General features: G+C 40.7%; 1 protein-coding gene across 1 annotated transcript; it reads left to right on the top strand.

Annotated features, from left to right (window-relative positions):
• Positions 1–13,128: 13,128 nt before the first annotated feature.
• LOC127170465 (E3 ubiquitin-protein ligase TRIM39) lies at positions 13,129–19,819 on the top strand. Its single transcript, XM_051118427.1, has 9 exons — positions 13,129–13,226; positions 13,665–13,779; positions 13,980–14,027; positions 15,910–16,469; positions 16,557–16,652; positions 18,486–18,719; positions 18,796–18,937; positions 19,108–19,134; positions 19,210–19,819. The coding sequence occupies exons 3-9, from the start codon at positions 14,000–14,002 to the stop codon at positions 19,749–19,751; spliced, it is 1,629 nt and encodes a 542-aa protein (XP_050974384.1). The 5' UTR covers positions 13,129–13,226; positions 13,665–13,779; positions 13,980–13,999; the 3' UTR covers positions 19,752–19,819.
• The last annotated feature ends 1,236 nt before the right edge of the window (positions 19,820–21,055 follow it).

The following is a 21,055-nucleotide window of genomic DNA, read 5'->3' as shown; positions in this document are numbered from 1 at the left end:
GTACTTTGACCATTTTAGCATGATTGTTTGCTTTCATCAGTGATGGGAATAACGGTGTTACTAACAGCAGTATTATTATTATTATTTTTATTTATTTATTTTTTTTTTTTCAGTAACGAGTAATCAAACGAATTACTGTTTCCTCAATGCAATACTAAAATCTATTAACGTTATAATATTATTATACTTTTATTTTTCAATTTATCAGCGTAACATTACCTGTATTTGACGAGCTGTAAACTAGTGTGAAGAGTCCGTCTAGGCGGAACTAATGCTCAAACGGCAATCTCATTGGCTGGCGCTCACCTATTATCGTCCCTCTTTGATTTCAGCAAATCAGTTTGAGCGAACGCAGACAACATGATTAATATTCATAAACCCAGCAGCTCATTATTTCTTAGTCTGTTTTATGTTGTTATTAGTACTAGAATTCGTAGTAGTTTTATCTTATCAGTTTTATATTTCCTCCCTCCCCCCCTTTTTTTTTTTTTACAGAAACTAAATTACAAACAGTATCTTTAGCACCACCACCAGTCTTAAGATCAGTCAGAATGGTTATTCTAATTACTGAAGTTCTAATTACTAAAGTTTAATGCTAAATTATCGTAATATCATATTATATAATGCTTTGATGCTAAATGTACTTTCAGATATTTAAAAATCTGTGCCATAAAGCTTTATACACATACAGGATATCAGATTTAATATTATTCTGGAAAAAAATGTTATTCATTTCGTTTAAATTTCATTCAACATATTTAATATTGGGGGCTTCCAAGTTATTTGACATTTGAACATTGTTTTTTTTTTTTTTTTAAAGTAACACAATAGTTACTTTCCCTGGTGATTAGTTATTTTTATAATGATGTAACTCAGTTACTGACTTCTAGCTACTATTTGTCAGAAGTAACAAGTAACTATAACTAATTATTTTTTTAAAGTAACATGCCCAACACTGGCTTTCATGCATCCGTATATGCATGAACATGTAGCCTTCGTGTTTTTACCAGCAGATGGAGACATTATCACAGTGTGGAAGATATAGTAAGTACTTGCTTTGTGTTGAGTGTTTCAGATGACTCCAACAGACAGTGTTTTCTGTTCATTGACAGAGGTTGTATATGCTTCTGGTGTATGAATTTGTCAGCCGCATCTCATTCAGTTATTAACAAATGAACTGAATACAGTTAATTTGAGGAAACTGTATTACATTAAACCTTTAAAGTCCTTCACACAATTGCTTGCATTGCAATTTCCAGGGCAAATCCTTTTCTTTGATTTAGAACACTGAGAGAGATACACAGAGTTTGGCAAAGTCTTGGTTTAATATAACCAAATCCTTGAATAGCTCACCCACGGAGAGACTACACTTCTAAATCCTGTCACTTGGGGAGCCTGGGGAGCCTGAGGAAGTGATGGGTACTTTTAAGATCGTCTCTCAAGCTGAGGTATTGACTCCTCAGCGGGGATGGAACGGCCCCAGATTCAGAGATCAGATCAGTCAAACACACTTGGACTCAGTTGGGAGGCTGAATGAAGATCAATGTGCAGCGTTCAGCAATGCTTCTTGCTCCATTCCTTTTGATTATTTTTCAAAAAAGAGATTGCTCAGCTGAGACTCTGGGTTTTTAAAAGGATGCTCTATTGATTTTGCTCTCAAAATGACGACTTTTCTTTTTAAAACTGACCGTCATTGTGGTGAAACTCACAGGCTGTCATGCTGATCATTTTGATGTTCATCTGCTATTCAGCTGATCCCCCAATTTCCTGATAATTCACTCACCTACATGTGATCTGAGATGTTCGTGTCTTTCTGTCTTCAGTTGCGAAGAAATTAAAGTTTTTGAGCAAAACAATGCAGGATTTTTCTCCATGTAGTGGGCTTCAATGGTGGCCAATGGATTGAAGGTCCAGAATCCAGTTTCAGTGCAGCTTCAGAGGGCTCTACATGATCCGAGCTGAGGATTAAGGGTCTTATCTAGCAAAATAAGTGGTAATTTTCTTAAAACAATAAAAATTTATATACTTTTTAACCACAAATGCTCATCTTGCACTACCTTAACGCCACGTATTACATAGTCCCATTGAAAAGGTCATGCGTGATGTAGGTGGAAGTACCGACCCGGTGTTTACAAAGCAAACTTGCAAAGTCAAACACCCTTTACAAAAAATGGTAAAACAACGTCAGATGATTTTGAAGTTGCATGAGAAAACTGAACTGAAGAACACAGATGAAGAACTAACCACGCGTGACCTTTCCAAAAGGATTGCTTAATGAGCTAGTGCAAGATGAGCATTTGTGGTTAAAAATATATATATATACATTTTTATTTTTTTAAAAAATGATTGATCGTTTCACTAGATAAGACACTTTTTCCTTGGCTAGGATCATGCAGAGCACCTTGAAGCTGCATTAAAACTGCATTTTGGACCTTCCAAAATGGCCACTGAAGTCCACTATGGAGAAAAATCCTGGAATGGTTCCTTCTAAAACCTTAATTTCTTTGCAGCTGTAGACAGAAAGATATGAACATCTTGAATCACATGTAGGTGAGTAAATTATAAGGAAATTTTTATTCTGGAAGTGAACTTCTTTAATCGGTGGCGTATGCTGTTATTGAAGCTGTCAGCTGTTTAACAACAGATTTTGTAGTGAAAAACTAAATTACCCATGATGTTGTACAGAAAATTTCACCAATCAGAGAACTGAAACAAGCAAAATGCTGCTCTTTAGCTCCGCCCACTCCCATGAATAATTTTTTACATTTATGTCATTCGCAGTGCTTCATGGGATTGTAGTACTTTCCCTCATTAAATGGATATTCACCCCAAAATTAAAATTCTATCATTAATCTTTCACCCTCATGTCATTCCATTAAGATATTTTTGATTGAATCTGAGAGCTTTTTTGTTATTTGTGTATTGATTTAGCTTCATAAAATTACAGTTGAACCACTGAAGTCACATGGACTTTCTGGGTCTTGAATGTGTGAGTTACGTTGCTGCTTATGCAGGGTCAGAAAGCTCTCGAATTTTATCGAAAATATCTTAATTTGTGTCTTAAAAGTTTGGAACAACATGAGGATGCGTAATTAATTTCCTGGGTGAACTATCCCTTTAAAGCTGTTAAGTACGCAGTCTTCTATTTATTTAAATCTTTGTATTTTTTTAAGTTTTTGCTTCAAATAAAACTTTGTAATGTTGCACTCTACCTCATAGCTGGTGGGCTTGATTCATGGCTTGTAATGCTTTCACAATGACTTTTGAAATCTCTGGGAAAAATGAATTGAAAAATCTTTGAAACACTTTGGAGTTTTGTTGATTGCGTGCACTCGCTGACTGAATTCTGCACTCTCGCAAATTCTCTCATCATAAACAACAAAGTGCAGATGTACGTATGATGTAAGGGATTCATTCAAGGCATCTTCATTGATTATAACGAGATTTTTTTATGTTTATTGTTTTGCTTAAACTTAGACTGAAGTCATAATGTTCTTTGATAGTGTAAATGTTTTTAAATGTTACTATGAACTAAAGTGTTCTTGTTAGTAACTTATGATGTTTTTATTGAATTGTGATTAAGATAAATGCGAAACCATTTTTTACGACACCCATTTCTGGTACTAAAAAGACTGGATAAGGATGTGCATTGTCAATAGATTACACTAACATTAGGCTACTTTTAGCCTTACCATAGAGTTGGTTCACCCTCCGCCTATGGTGGTATATGTATCCATGATGGGGAATCACTATCACTGTGTAGTTCAGCAGAGTTAAATGAAGACCGTGAGTTGACTGCATATGATGGTGATGAAAGATGAATGCTAATTCAGTTCTCTAAGTAACGTTTGGATGAAAACAGCACTTTTTTTTCTTTTTCAACCATATTTCATTAGTTTTTCCTGCTGTGATAAACGGAAAGAGAGATAAGCAGAAAGGACGTGTGAAGTGTGTCTTGAGCGTGGAGAAACCATGAGGAGAAGATGGAAAAAAGTGCAGCCTGCAAGGAAAACTCCCCGTGACTGGCATATCTCCCACTTTCAAACCCTTCTCACATTCCCTGTTACTATTCTTTCATCCTCATTTTACCTTTTCCAGCACCTTCCCAGAAAATTCTAGGTAGGAAAAGAGAGATAGTGGGAGGGAAAGAGAGGATGACTGAGAGAAATGAGAATACAGCATTTTTACAGCTGCTTTTATTCACATTTTATCCACCTAAACACATGTACTGGTTTACTTGAGGCAGTTTTGTGGCCGAGTTCTTTTAAATGAATATGTAGTCTGAGTATTTTATCCTACAAGACTGCATATGAATTAATCATAAGACGTGTGTTATGACAGGTCCTCTGCACAGTTTAATCCTCATAGAGTTTAAATATTTAAATTTGTTTAAACATTTAGTATATACATGAAATATGAACTTTATGAGAGGTTGTGGAGAGTCTTAAGGATAAACAATTTTAATGTAACTCAAAATTAATCACTATCCAGTGTTTCTTATGCACAAGCAGACTAAATCTTTTAGCCTACATCTTAAAAATCGATCAACACTTATTCACATCCTGTGTTGCAGAAGACACAAATTTGTAGATGCAAATACTTAATTATATAAATCATCATACATTATACATTATTATATTAAAGGATTAGTTCACTTCCAGAACAAAAATGCACAGATAATTTACTCACCCCCTTGTCATCCAAGATGTTCATGTCTTTCTTTCTTTAGTCGTAAAGAAATAATGTTTTTTGAGGAAAACATTTCAGGATTTTTCTCCATATAGTGGACTTCTATGGTGCCTGTGAGTTTGAACATCCAAAATGCAGTTTAAATGTTGCTTAAAAGAGATCTAAACCATCCCAGTCAAGGAAGAAGGGTCTCATCTATCGAAACGATTGGTTATTTCCTTAAAAAAAAATTACAATTTATATACTTTTTAATCTCGAATGCTCATCTTGTCTAGTTAATTATGGGTTCAATTCCAAGGGGCTGCAAGAACTAAAAATGTTTATCTTGAATGCAATGTAAATCATTTTGGAAAAAAACAAATGCATAAATGTATATTTATACCAGCCTCCATGTTATAGCAAAGTGAGCTGAAATAATGCAGATATTGTACTAATGATATTGTAATTTATTCAAATAGTCAAACCTTTGGTTTGATAATAGAAATACAGAACATAATTGAAGCCCTAAAATGGATTTAACTGTGACAAAAGTTGATATAAACATTCAGCAGAAGTCACACCAAGAGAAATAACTATATAGGTAAAAGACAATAACTAGTGTCCACACAATAATACTCTGTACAATAATATTCTGTTTATTCTAAGTGCAAATTTTAAGTTAACAGTAAAGAAAGTTGACTGTAGTATTTAAAAATGTTGTTACTGTATAAAATTACTATTTTACTAAATATTTTGCAAGCTAACATTGCTGTTTAATCAAAACTATATGTCTAACAAAGTTATGTTCCAAATTTGAAGTTGAAATCACAAAAGTTCACTATACCAAAAATACACACTGGGTGACAACTATACTGTCCTGTCAGAAATGTATAGATTTCTGTCACAATATTACTTCTATCACAAAATACTTACCAAATATGGAGCAAAACCAACAATATATGTTTTGTCAAGATTAGAGACAGATTTTATTATAAAGCCACTAGGGGAAGGAGGTCACTAAAATGTTTTAAAGTGCCAATTCCACGGTAAAGCAATGTCCAATTTTAAAAGCTGTATAAGAGGCTCAACTCCTGCTGCAGAAAACATTCCCCAAACCATGACACTTCCTCCTCCACCTTTTACTTTCCTCTGACGCCAAACAAAATATTTCCCGAATAAATTAAAGCTTGCTCTCATGGACCAGTTCTCCTCTCTCCACACAACATGCTCCTCAGCAAAGGTGAGCTTAGCATTTTGATTCTTTTCTGTTTCTTCGAACATTGGAGCGGTTCGGTTATAGTGAGAAAGCAATCCAATCCAATGGACCAACGAACCAGACTTTATCACACTGTATAATGGGTAATTACAGTTCCATGAACAGCAGTAGCTTTGTTGTTTTGCTAATACCGCTTAATATAAACCTGTGTCTGCGCCTTTTCATTTTATAATGCCGTCTTATTGCTTTGTTTGTAGTAAGTGTGTTTTAAAAATGTTTTCCTGAATCCTGGACTCCTGCTCAAAATTATAAATTAATGTAACGATACCTAAAAAAAAATTCAATACTTACTAGCGTGTGACTTGTAATGTATTAACACATTTGGTCCGTTTAGAAACTTTGCTGTGAGAAAGCGAAGCACACCATGAATAAAAAGCAACATTGTAATAATTTTAACCCCTGTTTTGGAACAAAGCAATCGATCTACAGGTGTGAAAGCACCCTTAGACATCTCTTAAACATGCTGAGACTGATCCTTAACCTGTTGCACTGGCAAGCAATTCCAGCTGCAGTGTTGAACCGATTCCCCATTGAGAGTCTCTGCATTATGCTGTTTTGTTGTGCATTTGTCTTATGTGCACAACCAGCCTTTTGGGGGAACTTGAACAAATTTGTGTCATTTTAAACCTGAAATATTCGGGAAATCACATATTTGAAACAACTAACTTGTTTTGCAGTAGCTAAGAGTGTCATTCCTTTGGCCTTCATCTGGACAACCTCCTGTCACAGGGTTTCAGTAACCTTACAATTTCAGTAAAAATCGGAGGAATGCTGCCAGTTAAATAGGGTTTGATATAAAATTAAGGAAATTAGCACCAGGTGCACCATATTAACACCAATAACTTGTATGTATCTGTAAGTATTCTCTAATTTTTTATCTTTAATTTACCAAATATTTCATTTAAGTTTTTTTATTCTGTGCATTAATGCATTTATGCATTAAGTTATGAAATATTCTTAAAAATTGCCCATCTGCACCTGTTAGGATAACTTAAAATAGAACTAAGCAGTGACCTTGAAATTTAGGAAATTATAGCTGTTCTCTAATTTGGTGTATCTTTAGTGTTATTGTAAGTGTTAGATACACAAAGTTCCAGAATTATGTAATAAGTAAAAATCCAAATAATTGTGTTTCTGCATTTTCAGTATTGTAAATTTCCAGAGTCATTGCACAGTTTGAGAACCAAAGTGAGAAAAACAATAGAAAGGGCCAGAGTGCACTGGAGATGGCCGTGGTTCAAACTATAATAGAGAGCAGAGAAAAGGCCGGGCCAAGTGAAAGGCCAAACATGCAATCAGCCAATGTCTTTAAAGGCTTTACAAATAGAGCATCTGGCGGTGCAAATGTCTATTGAGCGCGGGGTGAGGGGATTGGTCGGCCTCATGTCTGAATGTGTCAGCCAGGCAACGCCCCCCCTCCCAAAAATGTCTTTGTGTGCTGCCATGGCAACTGCTGGTGTGTTGGCGGAAGCTGATGTCATTGTGAATGTGCTTATGAGGAGAAGGGAGGCGAATGGGGTGATGGAGAGAAAGCAGGAACGGCGGAGACATTTTTGTCCCACAGGAAATGAAACAAGCTGTGCACACACTGTGGCTGGCCAAACACTGATGAACTCATTCACACACTCATTTACATACACACTCTCACAAAACTGCGGCCTGCTTTCCATTTGTTTCCCCAAATCGGCATCCAAGTTTCTTCCTTTATCTGCCCTCACATCTATGTTCTGCTATTTATTTGGGTCTTTTTTTTTTTTTTTGTCTCTTCCTCTCCGAGAACTGAAACAATAGGGTATTAAAATCACTGTACATTAAAAGCAACTGCAGAACAGAAACTAGATCATTTTTTTTTTGTTTTTGTTTTTTTTTTTTTTTTTTTTGCATATTAGACATATTAATTAAAGGTTTTTAATTAATATCACAATCAGAATCTGATCAGGTTATTTGCTGTGCCATGGCTACTGAGTATTTAGACATAATGCATTTGACATTTTTTGTATACTGCATAGCAATATGCACACATGTATGTATATGCAGAAACAATGTATTTCAATATATGATAAAAGTCAATGTAATAAACTCCCATTATCTAGCTCTGTGTTCTGCTTCCTTTTTTTTTTCCTTTTTTCGACCTACCCTATCTGAACCAGAATACACAGAGCACACGCAGAGCTAGACAAGACGAGCATTTGAGGTTAAACATTTTTTTTTTTTTAGAAAATAACCGATCGTTTTGCTAGATAAGACCCTTCTTCCTTAGCTGGGATTATTTAGAGCCTTTTGAAGCTGCATTTAAACTGCATTTTGTAAGTTCAAACACAGGCACCATAGAAGTCCGCTATATGGAGAGAAATCCTGAAATGTTTTCCTCAGAAAACAAAATGTATTTACAACTGAAGAAAGAAAGACATGAACATTTTGGATGACAAGGGGGTGAGTAAATTATCTGTACATTTTTGTTCTGGAAGTGAACGTCTCCTTTAACAGCAAGTCAAGAGTGAGTAAGCACAACTGGTATGTTTCTGTAACGAGGTGAATGAGACGAGATGCGAGCGGATCCATATGCGAGCTTTTATTAAAGGGACGTGACAAAGACATGGTCAGGAAGACAGGGTAAATCAATGGCAGACAGGTGTATGGACGGCGAGACAAGAATAATCCTTAAACAGGCGAGGGTCAAATCAGCGGCGAACGTTATCCGAGAGGGGCTAGGCAAGAGAGTGGTCAGACAAGCGAGAGATCAAAACAACGAGGTAAACAAGGAAACTAGACACGGGGAAAACTAGGAGAAACGCTTTGTAAGAATGAGAAACAATTCAATACTCGGCGAGGAGTGACAGGAAGACCGGGGTATTTATACAGTCTCTGATTGGACGGGGGGGAAGTGCAATGGCTGATGGGGAGTGTAGTCCGGGGTGTAGTGTGGCAGTCCGTGCGTTACAAAAACGCAAGAGCGACGTCTGGTGGTGAGCGGTCCGCAGCTCACTGACCAGATCATAACATAGCCCCCCCCCAAAGAGCGGCTTCCAGACGCTCCAAACAAACCACAGTCCAAGGGAGCGGTGGGGCGGGGGTTAGACAGAGCAAGGGCCGGAGGGCCAGGTCCCTGCGGAGGACCCGGTGATTGAGGCAGGACCGGCAGAGCAGGAACCCTCCAGGGCGGAGCCGGAGGCGGGACGGGCGACACAAGAGCCCTCCAGGGTGGAGCCGGAGGCGGGACGGGCGACACAAGAGCCCTCCAGGGTGGAGCCGGAGGCAGAGCGTGAGGCGCAGGCACCCTCCAGGGCGGAGCCGGAGGCAGAGCAGGAAGCAGAGCAGAAGGCGCAGGAGCCCTCCAGGGCGGAGCCGGAGGCAGAGCAGGGGGTGCAGGAGCCCTCCAGGGCGGAGCCGGAGGCGCAGGAGCCCTCCAGGGCGGAGCCGGAGGGAGAGCAGGAGGCGCAGGAGCCCTCCAGGGCGGAACCGGAGGCGGGACAGGCGACGCCCGAGCCCTCCGAGGCGGAACAGGAGGCGGGGCGATCCTCCAGGGCGGAACAGGAGGCGCAGCGGCCCTCCGGGGCGGAACAGGAGGCGCAGCGGCCCTCCGGGGCGGAACAGGAGGCGCAGCGGCCCTCCGGGGCGGAACAGGACCCCGCTTTACGATCTGGGACCTGGGGAAAGCAGAGACAGAGGAGACAAACAGAGAAGGGAGAGAAGCAGAGAGCTTGTAGGGGGACGCCACCTCCAAGGGAGGATCCACAGCCATGGCTGACACCTCTGGAGGTATTGGCGCGGCTTCTCCGACCAAGTGGCACTCTGGAACAGGCTTGTGACCAGGCGAAAACTCTGGAGCTGGCTTGTGACCCAGCGGGAGCTCTGGAGCAGGCTTGTGACCGGACGGGAGCTCTGGAGCAGGCTTGTGACCGGACGGGAGCTCTGGAGCAGGCTTGTGACCGGACGGGAGCTCTGGAGCAGGCTTGTGACCGGACGGGAGCTCTGGAACAGGCTTGTGACCAGACGGGAGCTGGGGCGGAGCAGGAAACCGCGTTATGGCCTGGGACCTGGAAACAGCAGAGACAGGGGAGGTAGAGAGAATATGGGGAGAGGCAGAGAGTCTGTAGGGGACGCCGCCTCCACGGGAGGATCCACAGCCGAAGCTGACACCTCAGGAGGCATTGGCGCGGCCTCTCCAACTGGCGGGGGCTCTGGAGTAGGCTTGTGCTTGGACAGGAGTTCTGGAGCAGGCTTGGGAGCAGACGTGACCCCAGAAGCACAATGTGCAGCCCACACACACCAGATGGCAATAGCCATTAAGGGTAGAGCAGCAGCGGGAGGTTGTGGTGGGTCCAGGGCGCTGGCTATCCCGATAGGCTGTGGTCTTGGGATGTCAGACGAGATGTGACTTGACTTGGGGTCTGGTGTGACTTGACTTGGGGACTGGGCATGACCTGACTCTGGGCCGTCAGACGGGTCATGGTAAGGCTCTGGGTGGCCAGACGAGACGTGGCTTGAGTCTGGGCCGTCAGGCGGGGCGTGGCTTGAGTCTGGGCCGTCAGGCGGGGCGTGGCTTGAGTCTGGGCCGTCAGGCGGGGCGTGGCTTGAGTCTGGGCCGTCAGGCGGGGCGTGGCTTGAGTCTGGGCCGTCAGGCGGGGCGTGGCTTGACTCTGGAACAGCCGCCTTGACATTGCTCGACTTGGAAGCTTGACTGGACTTGGAAGCTTGACTGGACTTGGAAGCTTGACTGGACTTGGAAGCTTGACTGGACTTGGGAGCTTGACTGGACTTGGGAGCTTGACTGGACTTGGGAGCTTGACTGGACTTGGGAGCTTGACTGGACTTGGGAGCTTGACTGGACGCTGAAGCTTGACGGGACGCTGAAGCTTGACGGGACGCTGAAGCTTGACTGGAGACGGAAGCTGCATTATGACAGGACCTGACAACTAGGCTTGACTCACGAGGATCTGCAGAGGCCTGGCTTGCTTCAGGAATAACAGCTGTAACGTGACTTGGCTCAGGGACGACAGCTGTGACGTGACTTGGCTCAGGGACGACAGCTGTAACGTGACTTAACTCATGAGGAACAGCTGTGACTTGGCTTGACTCGTGGAGAACAAGAGCTTTGGTTTGACTTGACTCTGTTGTTTGACCGGACTTGGAAGCTTGACTTGACCCTGGGGTAGCAGCCGTGACGTGAAGGAGCGCCATTTTAGCTGCCCGTACAGCCATCAGGGGTGAATCCAGCACATGTGCCATCATGATAGGCCGCGATCTTGGGATGTCAGGCGGGACGTGACTTGACTCAGGAACCACGGCTGTGACTTTGCTTGACTCGGGAACCGCTTCAGGGAGGGCGGCCATGATGGGTGTAGACTCAGGAGCAGAAGACATGGCGTGAACAGGCTGTGACTTGACGGAGATGTCCTGAGCAGGCTGTGGTTTGGCTGACGTGGCGTTAGCGGGCGCCGGCCTGACTGACGGGGCTTTAGCGGGCGGAGGCTTTGGCGTGGCAGCCATTTTGTGCAGTGGCTCTGGCGTGGCAGCCATCTTGTGCAGTGGCTCAGGAAAGGTGGCTGTAACTTGACATGACGCAGGAAACACGGTTGCAATCTGACTTGACTTGGAAACTTGACTTGACTCAGGGAATGTAACTGTACCTTTAAATGGCTCTTGAGTGGCAGCTGTGACATGAAGGAGCTCTGTTTTCGCCTCCATCTTGTGAACGGGCTCTGCAGTCACCGCCATTGTGTGGACGCGTTCCGACGCGGCCGCCATTTTGTGAACGGGCACCGCTGTCGCCGCTACAGCGTTAACGCGCTCCGCGCGCGGCCGCCATCTTGTGCGCGGGCTCTGCTGACGCCGCCATAGCATGAGCGCGCTCCGACACGGCCGCCATTTCTCGAGCGATCCAGGCGGCAAACTTGTTTGTGGCGTCGTGATCCGGCAAGACCGCTAGTTTGCGAGTGGGACGCGCGGTCGCCATTTCCGCGTTGTCGCGTTCCCTCTCCGCGACCCCCACAGTGCACAGCGAACCCACACACAATAATGCAAAGTTCAGGAACGCCTCCAACGACGAGCGCGGACCCTGGCGTCTCAGTCGCGCACGGAGGGGCTGGTTCACGCCGTCACAAAACACCTCAATCTTTATACAGTCCGGGAGAGTGGAATAATTCGAAATTGCAATAAACTCACGGATATACTGTTCGAGTGTGTGTGTCTTCTGTTTGATCCGGGAGAGAATTCTGTCTGTGTCCGTATCGGCTGATTGTCCGGGGGTGAAGCTGCTGGATCCTGTGTTGGCCGAGTATTCTGTAACGAGGTGAATGAGACGAGATGCGAGCGGATCCATATGCGAGCTTTTATTAAAGGGACGTGACAAAGACATGGTCAGGAAGACAGGGTAAATCAATGGCAGACAGGTGTATGGACGGCGAGACAAGAATAATCCTTAAACAGGCGAGGGTCAAATCAGCGGCGAACGTTATCCGAGAGGGGCTAGGCAAGAGAGTGGTCAGACAAGCGAGAGATCAAAACAACGAGGTAAACAAGGAAACTAGACACGGGGAAAACTAGGAGAAACGCTTTGTAAGAATGAGAAACAATTCAATACTCGGCGAGGAGTGACAGGAAGACCGGGGTATTTATACAGTCTCTGATTGGACGGGGGGGGAAGTGCAATGGCTGATGGGGAGTGTAGTCCGGGGTGTAGTGTGGCAGTCCGTGCGTTACAAAAACGCAAGAGCGACGTCTGGTGGTGAGCGGTCCGCAGCTCACTGACCAGATCATAACAGTTTTATGTTTGTTTGTTTTTTTCTCAACATTTTTAAATAGACTGCAGCAATTCATATTTTTTCAGATCATCTAGTACATTACATGTTATTTTATTTAAATCATGATCTTTATTTAAAAAAAAAAAATATAGAGTTTATACAGAATCAACAAGCTCTACTAGTAGCTAAAAAAAATAGCATGAAAATAGATAGCAGTACATTTTAAGGATTAAATGTTAAAATGGCTTTCCATGTATATTATATGCAAGATTAAGATACCAACACTTACACATCCACATGCAAACAGAAGGCTGTGTGACATAAAATTGCATTTTACAGCACAATTAAACATCCATAAAAGTAAATTATCATGTTTCCTAGATGGGAGGAGCTGTGACATCACTGCAGGTGGGTGAATCCTTGCAGTGAAAGTAACAAAACTGATGACTGACAGTCTGAAAACTGCAGAACTAGTTTTCTTGTTAAACAACAGGTCATTTTTTAGGTAATCTACGGCCACAGCTGATTCTCACTCACAGGTAAGAGAATTTACTGAACATGGTTTTAATATTAGTTGTCTGCTTCAGTTACTGGAAAAAGTTTGGGGAAAAAACTGATTTATGTACGAGTCAAATACACACCTGGTTTGCTAGTTTGGATTCCTGGTCTCGCTGGTCTCGCTGGTCTCCCAACCTTACCAGGTGAAAAGTGCCATGGCCCTTTCAAAAACACTTAAGCAGGTTTGGAGACCAGCAAACTAACTTAACTTAGAGTGGCGTAAGATATTTTTTCTTTTAACTTTTCCACTATGAAGTTTTATTCTGACTATTTGTACTATTTGACAGCTGTCACAATATTAAAATATTAAAAAGACTTTTCAGTTTAAAATTTATCCAGACTTTAAAGGTAAAGTTTATTTAAAGATAAAATTCCTTAGCCTCCAGTTACACCAAATACAATTACAAAAATGTTTTCAGACTGGTTTCCTGAACGTTTCATCAATCTACCACTGACCCAGATAGATAGACCCCAGAACTGCATACTTTTTGGAGTCAGTGTTGTTGTGTCAGACTTGTTGGACTGCTCAAACAAGTAGGTGATGTTTTCAGAGTTGACCAGTTCAACCTACCAGATTACATCTGTCTCTGTACATTACGTTAGATATGAGAAGGTATTTTGACATAGGAGTTACTAAATAATTCACACATTATACATATATAATTTGAAAACTGTTCTTATTTCATGCACACATTAAGAAATGTGTTTGTGTGTGGTGACTTTTTCCTGAATAGGCTTATAGAGGGGAAGAGCAATGGCTTCATCAACGTCACGAAAACAATGTAAGGACAAGAGAAAAGTCTGGAAACATCCCTAGTAATTTAATAATAAAAAAGGGAAAAAAAACAGCTGTAAAAAACACCCAGTTGCAACAGTAGCAAACTGTTTCCTTGACTTAATAAATGGACAACAAAATCAGTCATAAGGGTCAAGAAGATTTATACATCATCTGAAAGCTGAATAAGTGAATTAGAATAAGAATAACAATAATGCTTTCCACTGACAAATGGTTTGTTAAAATACAACAATATTTGGCCAAGATACAACTATTTAAAAATCTGGAATCTGAGTGTGCAAAAAAATCTAAATATTGAGAAAATCGCTTTGAAAGTTGTTCAGATGAAGTTCTTAGCAATATATACTACTAATCAAAAATTCAAGTTTTGATATATTTACGGTATGAAATTTACAACATATCTTCATGGAACATGATCTTTACTTACTATCCTAATGATTTTTGTCATAAAAGAAAAATCGATAATTTTCACCGATACAATTAGGGCTGCACGATAAATCGCATGCGATTGTCAGGCACGTTTAGTCAGTAAAGCCGGTTCTTTGATTAGTAGTAAATCTCCATCACGTGCGTTCAGCTGGAGCAGCAATTAAAGGAGAAGTCCACTTCCAGAACAACAAATTTACAGATAATGTACTCACCCCCTTGTCAGTCAAGATGTTCATGTCTTTCTGTCTTCAGTCATAAAGAAATTATGTTTTTTGAGGAAAACATTTCAGGATTTTTTTGCATATAATGGACTTCATTGGTGCCCCGAATTTGAACTTCCAAAATGCAGTTTAAATGCAGCTTCAAAGGGCTCTAAACAATCCCAGCCGAGGAAGAAAGGTCTTATCTACCGAAACGATCGGTCATTGTTTTTGAAAAATAAAAATTTGTATACTTTTTAAGCACAAAAGCTCGTGTAGCACAGGTTCTGGAATCCACGGGTCGATCTTGAACGATTCGTTCATGTTAAACAAATCTTTAATGTGACTTGGGAAGAACGAGTCGTCTCAACATCCTAGGTTCTGTGCTGGAATTAGTTCACCTGTTTCGAGTCTTTGGGTTTTTCGAGTCGTTCGTTCATCTTATGGGGCTGTCACATGATGCTGATTTTGCTAAAATGAACGAAATGACTGGAAAAAAGATTTGTTCAGTTTGCTAAATGAGACTCAAGGGTCCGAATCGGTAAAATGATCCGAACTTCCCATCACTACTATGAATCACGTCTTTGAATCACCACAAGTTCATCGTCTGTGTACTCAAAAAGGTAGAATATGTCGAAAAACTCCATGTTATTTTCTCCTACAACTTCAGAATCGTCCGACATCATTATACCTTTTTGTTTGTAAACAGCGTTTGACTTTCTTGCACCTTCTTAGTCTTTGCGCGTTCGCTTTGTAAACACTCGACATTTTGGACATTCAAGATCGGGGCACCAGTGAAGTCCATTTTATGGAGAAAAATCCTGAAACGCTTTCCTCAAAAAACATAATTTCTTCACAGCTGAAGACAGAAAGACATGAACATCTTGGATGACAAGGGGGTGAGTAAATTATTTGTGAATTGTTCTAGAAGTGGACTTCTCCTTTAATACACAGAGCTGTAAATCACTGACAATCTACGCAAAATCACGCTCATAATCAAATGTGATTCATCTGCAATAATGAGCACGATTTTGCGTAGCTTGTCAGTGATTTACGGCTCTGTGTATTAATTGCCGCTCCAGCTGAACACACGTGATGGAGATTTAAATACACAAACAATGTATTTTTGGCTAATGCTACAAATATAATTGTGCTATTTAAGACTGGTTTTGTGGTCCATGGTCACATATATACACATAAAATGGTGATAAAATGGTGCTTATTCACCTTCTTCTTCAGCTCTGTCATCATCCAGTAGTCCTCTGGCGGAGGAGCTCCAGTGCTCAATCTGTCTGGGTTTGTTCACTGATCCAGTCAGCACTCCGTGTGGACACAATTTCTGTAAGACCTGCCTGAACCAGTGCTGGGACAAAAGTCAGACCTACAAATGTCCATTATGTAAAGAAACATTCAGTAAAAGACCTGACCTCAAGATCAACACAGCACTCAGACAGGTTGTGCTGCTCTTTAAGGAAAAGTCTTGTCAGAGTAAATCTGAGGTTCTCTGTGACATCTGTGATGGTATAAAGATGAAAGCAATGAAGATGTGTCTGGTGTGTCAGAGCTCTTACTGTGAAACTCACCTAGAGCCTCATCACAGAGTCCTAAATTTAAAGAAACACAAACTGATTGATCCAGTGGAGAATCTTGAGGACTATATATGCCAGAAACATGAGAAACCTCTGGAGCTGTTCTGTAGAGATGACACATGTATGACATGTGTATGTTTGCTCTGCGCTGTAACAGACCACAGGAATCACAAAACTGTTGCTGTAGAGGAGGAGAGCAGAGAGAGGAAGGTAACAACGTAAATGCATGTTTTAACAAGATGTTTCTCTTAAATGTTGTTGAATCTGTTGTGTGTGTGTGTTCTGTTGTGTCTGTAGCCTGAGCTGATGAAGATGCAGACAGACATGCAGCAGATGATCCAGGACAGAACGAAGAGAGTTCACGACATAAAACACTTAGAAGAAATCAGAAAAGTAATATTTGATTCAAATATTTAAAAAATATTTGTTTCTTTAGAAACAAAAATGAAAATGTTAGTAACAAGAATATTGACCTAAATTCGTACACCAAAATGTAAAAATCATATGGCTTAGGTTTTTTGCTATTGTTAATAGTTCGTAAAATATACTTTTTCAAACTCATCCTAGGTGGCTTGTCTGATTTTGACTGAAATTGGCTCAGATCATCTTCAGACCACACTGGAAAAAAGTTATGGAATTCCAGTTGATTTGTCAAACCATTGTCAAATAACGCACAAACTAATTCTGCAAAAACCATGCAAAAATGGATGTGAGGCTATATCTCCGCAATGGTTTGGTGTATTGAGACCAAACTTGGTGTGTCATATAACAAGCATGACCTGAGGCTACCTGTTTTGGCGCAGTGCCACCTATTGGTCAGGAGATATGAAAATGGATATTTTTGCTTATAACTTGTAAATTGTTTGGCCAAAAATCACAAAACTGATATTTTTAGTTTCAGAGGAGCATGCCGAGTCGAACCACACCAGCCATTTGGGCGTTGGCCATTTTTTATTTTGTCAAAAAATGCTATATTTTATGAACGCATTGGTGAATCGTTACGAAACTCTGTATGTGTCTTCGGCACCATGGCCTGACAATACTCAAAAAGTTTGGGGGCAGCACCACCTTGTGGCCACAAATTATAAAGAAATTTCCAAAATGCTAATAACTTTTGAATAAATTGGGCTATTGTAATAAAACTGGTCTCAATATATTCTTTGAGTCATGCCGAGAACGTCGATACCAATTATGCAAAAATTGGCCGAACTCCTTGTCCGCCATTTTGATTCATGTTGAAAGCTTCAAACTTCTCCTAGACCGCTGGTCCGATTTTCACCAAATTTGACTCGGATCATCTTCAGACCATGCTGGCAAAATGTTATAGATTTTGTGTCGATATATGAAACAGTTTTTGTTAAACGCATCAATGAATTTGCTGGAAAGATGCCAAACTGCATTTGAGGCTGTATCTCTGAAAGCTTTAAAATAGTTGCACCAAACTTTGTATGTGCCATTGTCACGTCACACTGACCACGCCACATCAATTTGGTAAGAGCGCCACCTACTGGTAATACACCATTCATTAATCATTAATTCTAAATTTCCAAAAATGCTAATAACTTTTGATTGCATTAGCCTATTATAATGAAACTGGTCTCAAAATATTCCCTTGTTGGTGCCAACAACATACATACCAATTATTCCATAATTGGCCGAAATTCCTGTCTGCCATTTTGATTTATGTTGAAAACCTACTTTTTTGAACTTCTCCACAACCATTTGTCTGATTTTCACCAACATCAAGTCAGATCATCTTCAGACTAAAGTTATGGATTTTGTGTCGATAGCCGAAACTGTCTTTGTATAGCAATGCAAGAATTTTGAGCCGTAATGTTAAAATGACTCTGAGGCTTTATCTCTGCAAAATGTTGACATATTGACAAACTTTGTGGGTGTCATTTTCATCTCTCGCTGAACACACCACATCGATTTGATAAAAGCGCCACCTATTGGTCAAAAGAGATAACCCAGTAAATATCATTACTAGTGGTTGTTATTATGATTTTTAAACCATTTTGATTAAAATCAGTTTAAAATAGCTCCAATTACTCATTGCTTCAGTTGCTCTGATGCTTGCTGCCTTGCCTGCCTAGTGATTGGCCCCGTAATTGCTGCTTGCAGCTATAATTATTTGTATTTATTTAAGAAGTTGAATAGTCTATATGGTGTTTTATAAAAAAGTGCTGAAGTAACAATAAAATAATTTGTTAACTGATTTATCAGAAAGCATCAGAGAAAGAGAAAGCAGAGAGCATTGAGCTCTTTACTGAGCTGATCCGCTCCATTGAGAGATGTCAGTCTGAGCTGCTGGAGATGATGGAGCAGAAGCAGAAGGCAGCAGAGAAGCTGGCTGAAGGGCTGATTAAAGAGCTGGAGCAGGAGATCACTGAGCTAAAGAATAAAGACACTGAGCTGGAGCAGTTCACGAATACTGAGGATCACTTGCACCTCTTACAGGTGAGTGTCATTTTTCTTGCCACGTCACAGCACGGCACTGCCCATGCTGAAGGATTTCTGCACTCTCCTGCTGTAGATTTACCCATCCCTGATCATACCTCCATACGTCAACAGTTGGACTGAGATCAGTATTAGTGACACTCAGATGGATGTGACAACTCTAAGGAAAGCTCTAATTCCGCTGCAGGAGACTCTAAATGCAAAACTCACCAAAACTGGTAAGACTGTCCAAAGTTATTGCAACATGCAGAGATCAATTCTGAGCAAAGATAAAACTTTTTTTTTTTTTTTTTTACTTGTGTGCAACGCAACAAAGGAGCTGAACACAGTGTTTCTGTATTATATCAAAACCTCACTTATAATCATTTATTGCCATTTGTTTCTACAGTGCTGAAGAGGATGCAGCAACATGCAGGTAAATTTGTGATGCACATCTTCACATTGTCATAACAGTAAAAATTCAGATTAATATCTTATACCTTGCTTGCAGTGAATGTGACTCTGGATCCTGATACAGCTCATACAAAGCTCATCCTGTCTGATGACAGAAACCAAGTGCGATTTGGAGGCATTAGGCTTGAACTCCCAGACAACCCAGAGCGGTTTGACAGTTGTTATTGTGTCCTTGCAAAAGAGGGTTTCAGCTCAGGGAGATTTTATTTTGAGGTGCAGGTCAAGGGAAAGACTGATTGGGATATAGGAGTGGCCAGAGTGTCCATTAACAGGAAGGGAAAGATCACAGAGAATCCTGAGAATGGATACTGGACTGTCATTTTGAGGAATGAGAATCAGTATCAGGCTTGTGAATGTCCTCCTGTTTCTCTGTCTCTGAGAGTGAAGCCTCAGGTTGTGGGTGTGTTTGTGGATTATGAGGAGGGTCTGGTCTCCTTTTATGATGTGGAGTCATGTTCTCATCTTCATTCTTTTACTGGTCAGTCTTTCACTGAGAAACTCTTCCCATACTTTTCCCCTTGTAATAATAAAAATGGTGAAAATGCTGCACCACTGATCATCTCAGATGTCAGACAATGAATGAATTTACACCACATATTATATAAATAATCTTATTTGTAGTGCTATGACTACTTGCTGTTATTAAACGAGATGTAACATAATTTTTACTTTTAATAATTTCGCATCTTTTAATTTTTCTTATATAAACTTTATATTATTTTGTTATTTTTTTTATTTTTCTGAAGGTTCAGACATGTTTTATTGAACCAAATTACATAAATCTGAATGAAGTCCTTTCTATAATTGGAGATAAATTCATCATTACAATATTCATAGGAGGAACATTTAATAAATATATACACAGCAGTGTGTCCAAACATTTGACTGCAGCCGTTTTGAGATGTGTGCTTGTAATGACTAAATAATAACATGCTGGCAAATGTAATGAAAGCTTTGTATATGATCTGTGTCCTTAAACTGAGATTTTGTTTGTATCTCTGCTGGTTGTTTATTCATGTGCTGTTTGTGGTTTTACATTTTCACCGCCGCAGCCAGAGCCGCTGAAATTGGCTTTAATAATTCATGTGTCTGTGTGGTGAGGAGGGGAAGTTAAAGCCTATTTATCAAACCCTCTGTCACAGGACGGAGCAATGAAAAATCACTCTCTCACCACACTTCCATTCAAGGCCTTTAGCTTGAAGGAAAGCACAGACAGGAATAACACTGCAAATGAATATAAAACAACAAAAGTGGCTGCTGTGACAACTTTCTTCAGTTTCTTTTTCATATCTGCTTGTAGATGCTCTTGTCCAGGTCTGGCAGAAGGTTGAAGAGCTGCTGGTTTGGCTACAGGGTTGAGACAAATGAAGGTTTTGGTGGTTCTTGCCTGCGTTCAAGAGCGTCTTATATTATATTTGTGTAACGGCTAGCCTCTAAAGAATGGATTTGACATTGTGTTCAGAAAATGTGCTTTAGATGTTTGAAAACCGGTCAAAAGTCTACACTCCAAAGACACAAGAGCACTCATGTTGGAAAACTAATTTCTTTTTTCATTGACACCCACAAATAAATAAATAAACTTCTCATAAAACAATTTTAAAGTGCATGTGTTTACTATGTAATATCTTACTCTTTTTTGTTGTTGTTGTTTGTTTGTTTTCAGCAGCATAATGAAATGCAATCAAATTCTCATAATTTTATGTCTTTCTGCCTCAAAGAGTTTGTAGCTGTATGCACGAGAAACTTCCCTTACACCATTAAGGGAAAGAAAGGGTTAAAAATAGATTGTGTAAAGTTTGGGAGAGAGTGGAACAACATAAATCAGAGGAATTTATTAATTCCCCAATCCCCCATACTCCCACCCCCTCTTTTTTATTGTGTAC

This window comes from Labeo rohita, chromosome 9 (assembly GCF_022985175.1).
Source record: "Labeo rohita strain BAU-BD-2019 chromosome 9, IGBB_LRoh.1.0, whole genome shotgun sequence".
NCBI lineage: Eukaryota > Metazoa > Chordata > Actinopteri > Cypriniformes > Cyprinidae > Labeo > Labeo rohita.
The sequence above is the reverse complement of the archived record's forward strand: the minus strand, read 5'-3'. Positions and strand labels throughout refer to the sequence as shown.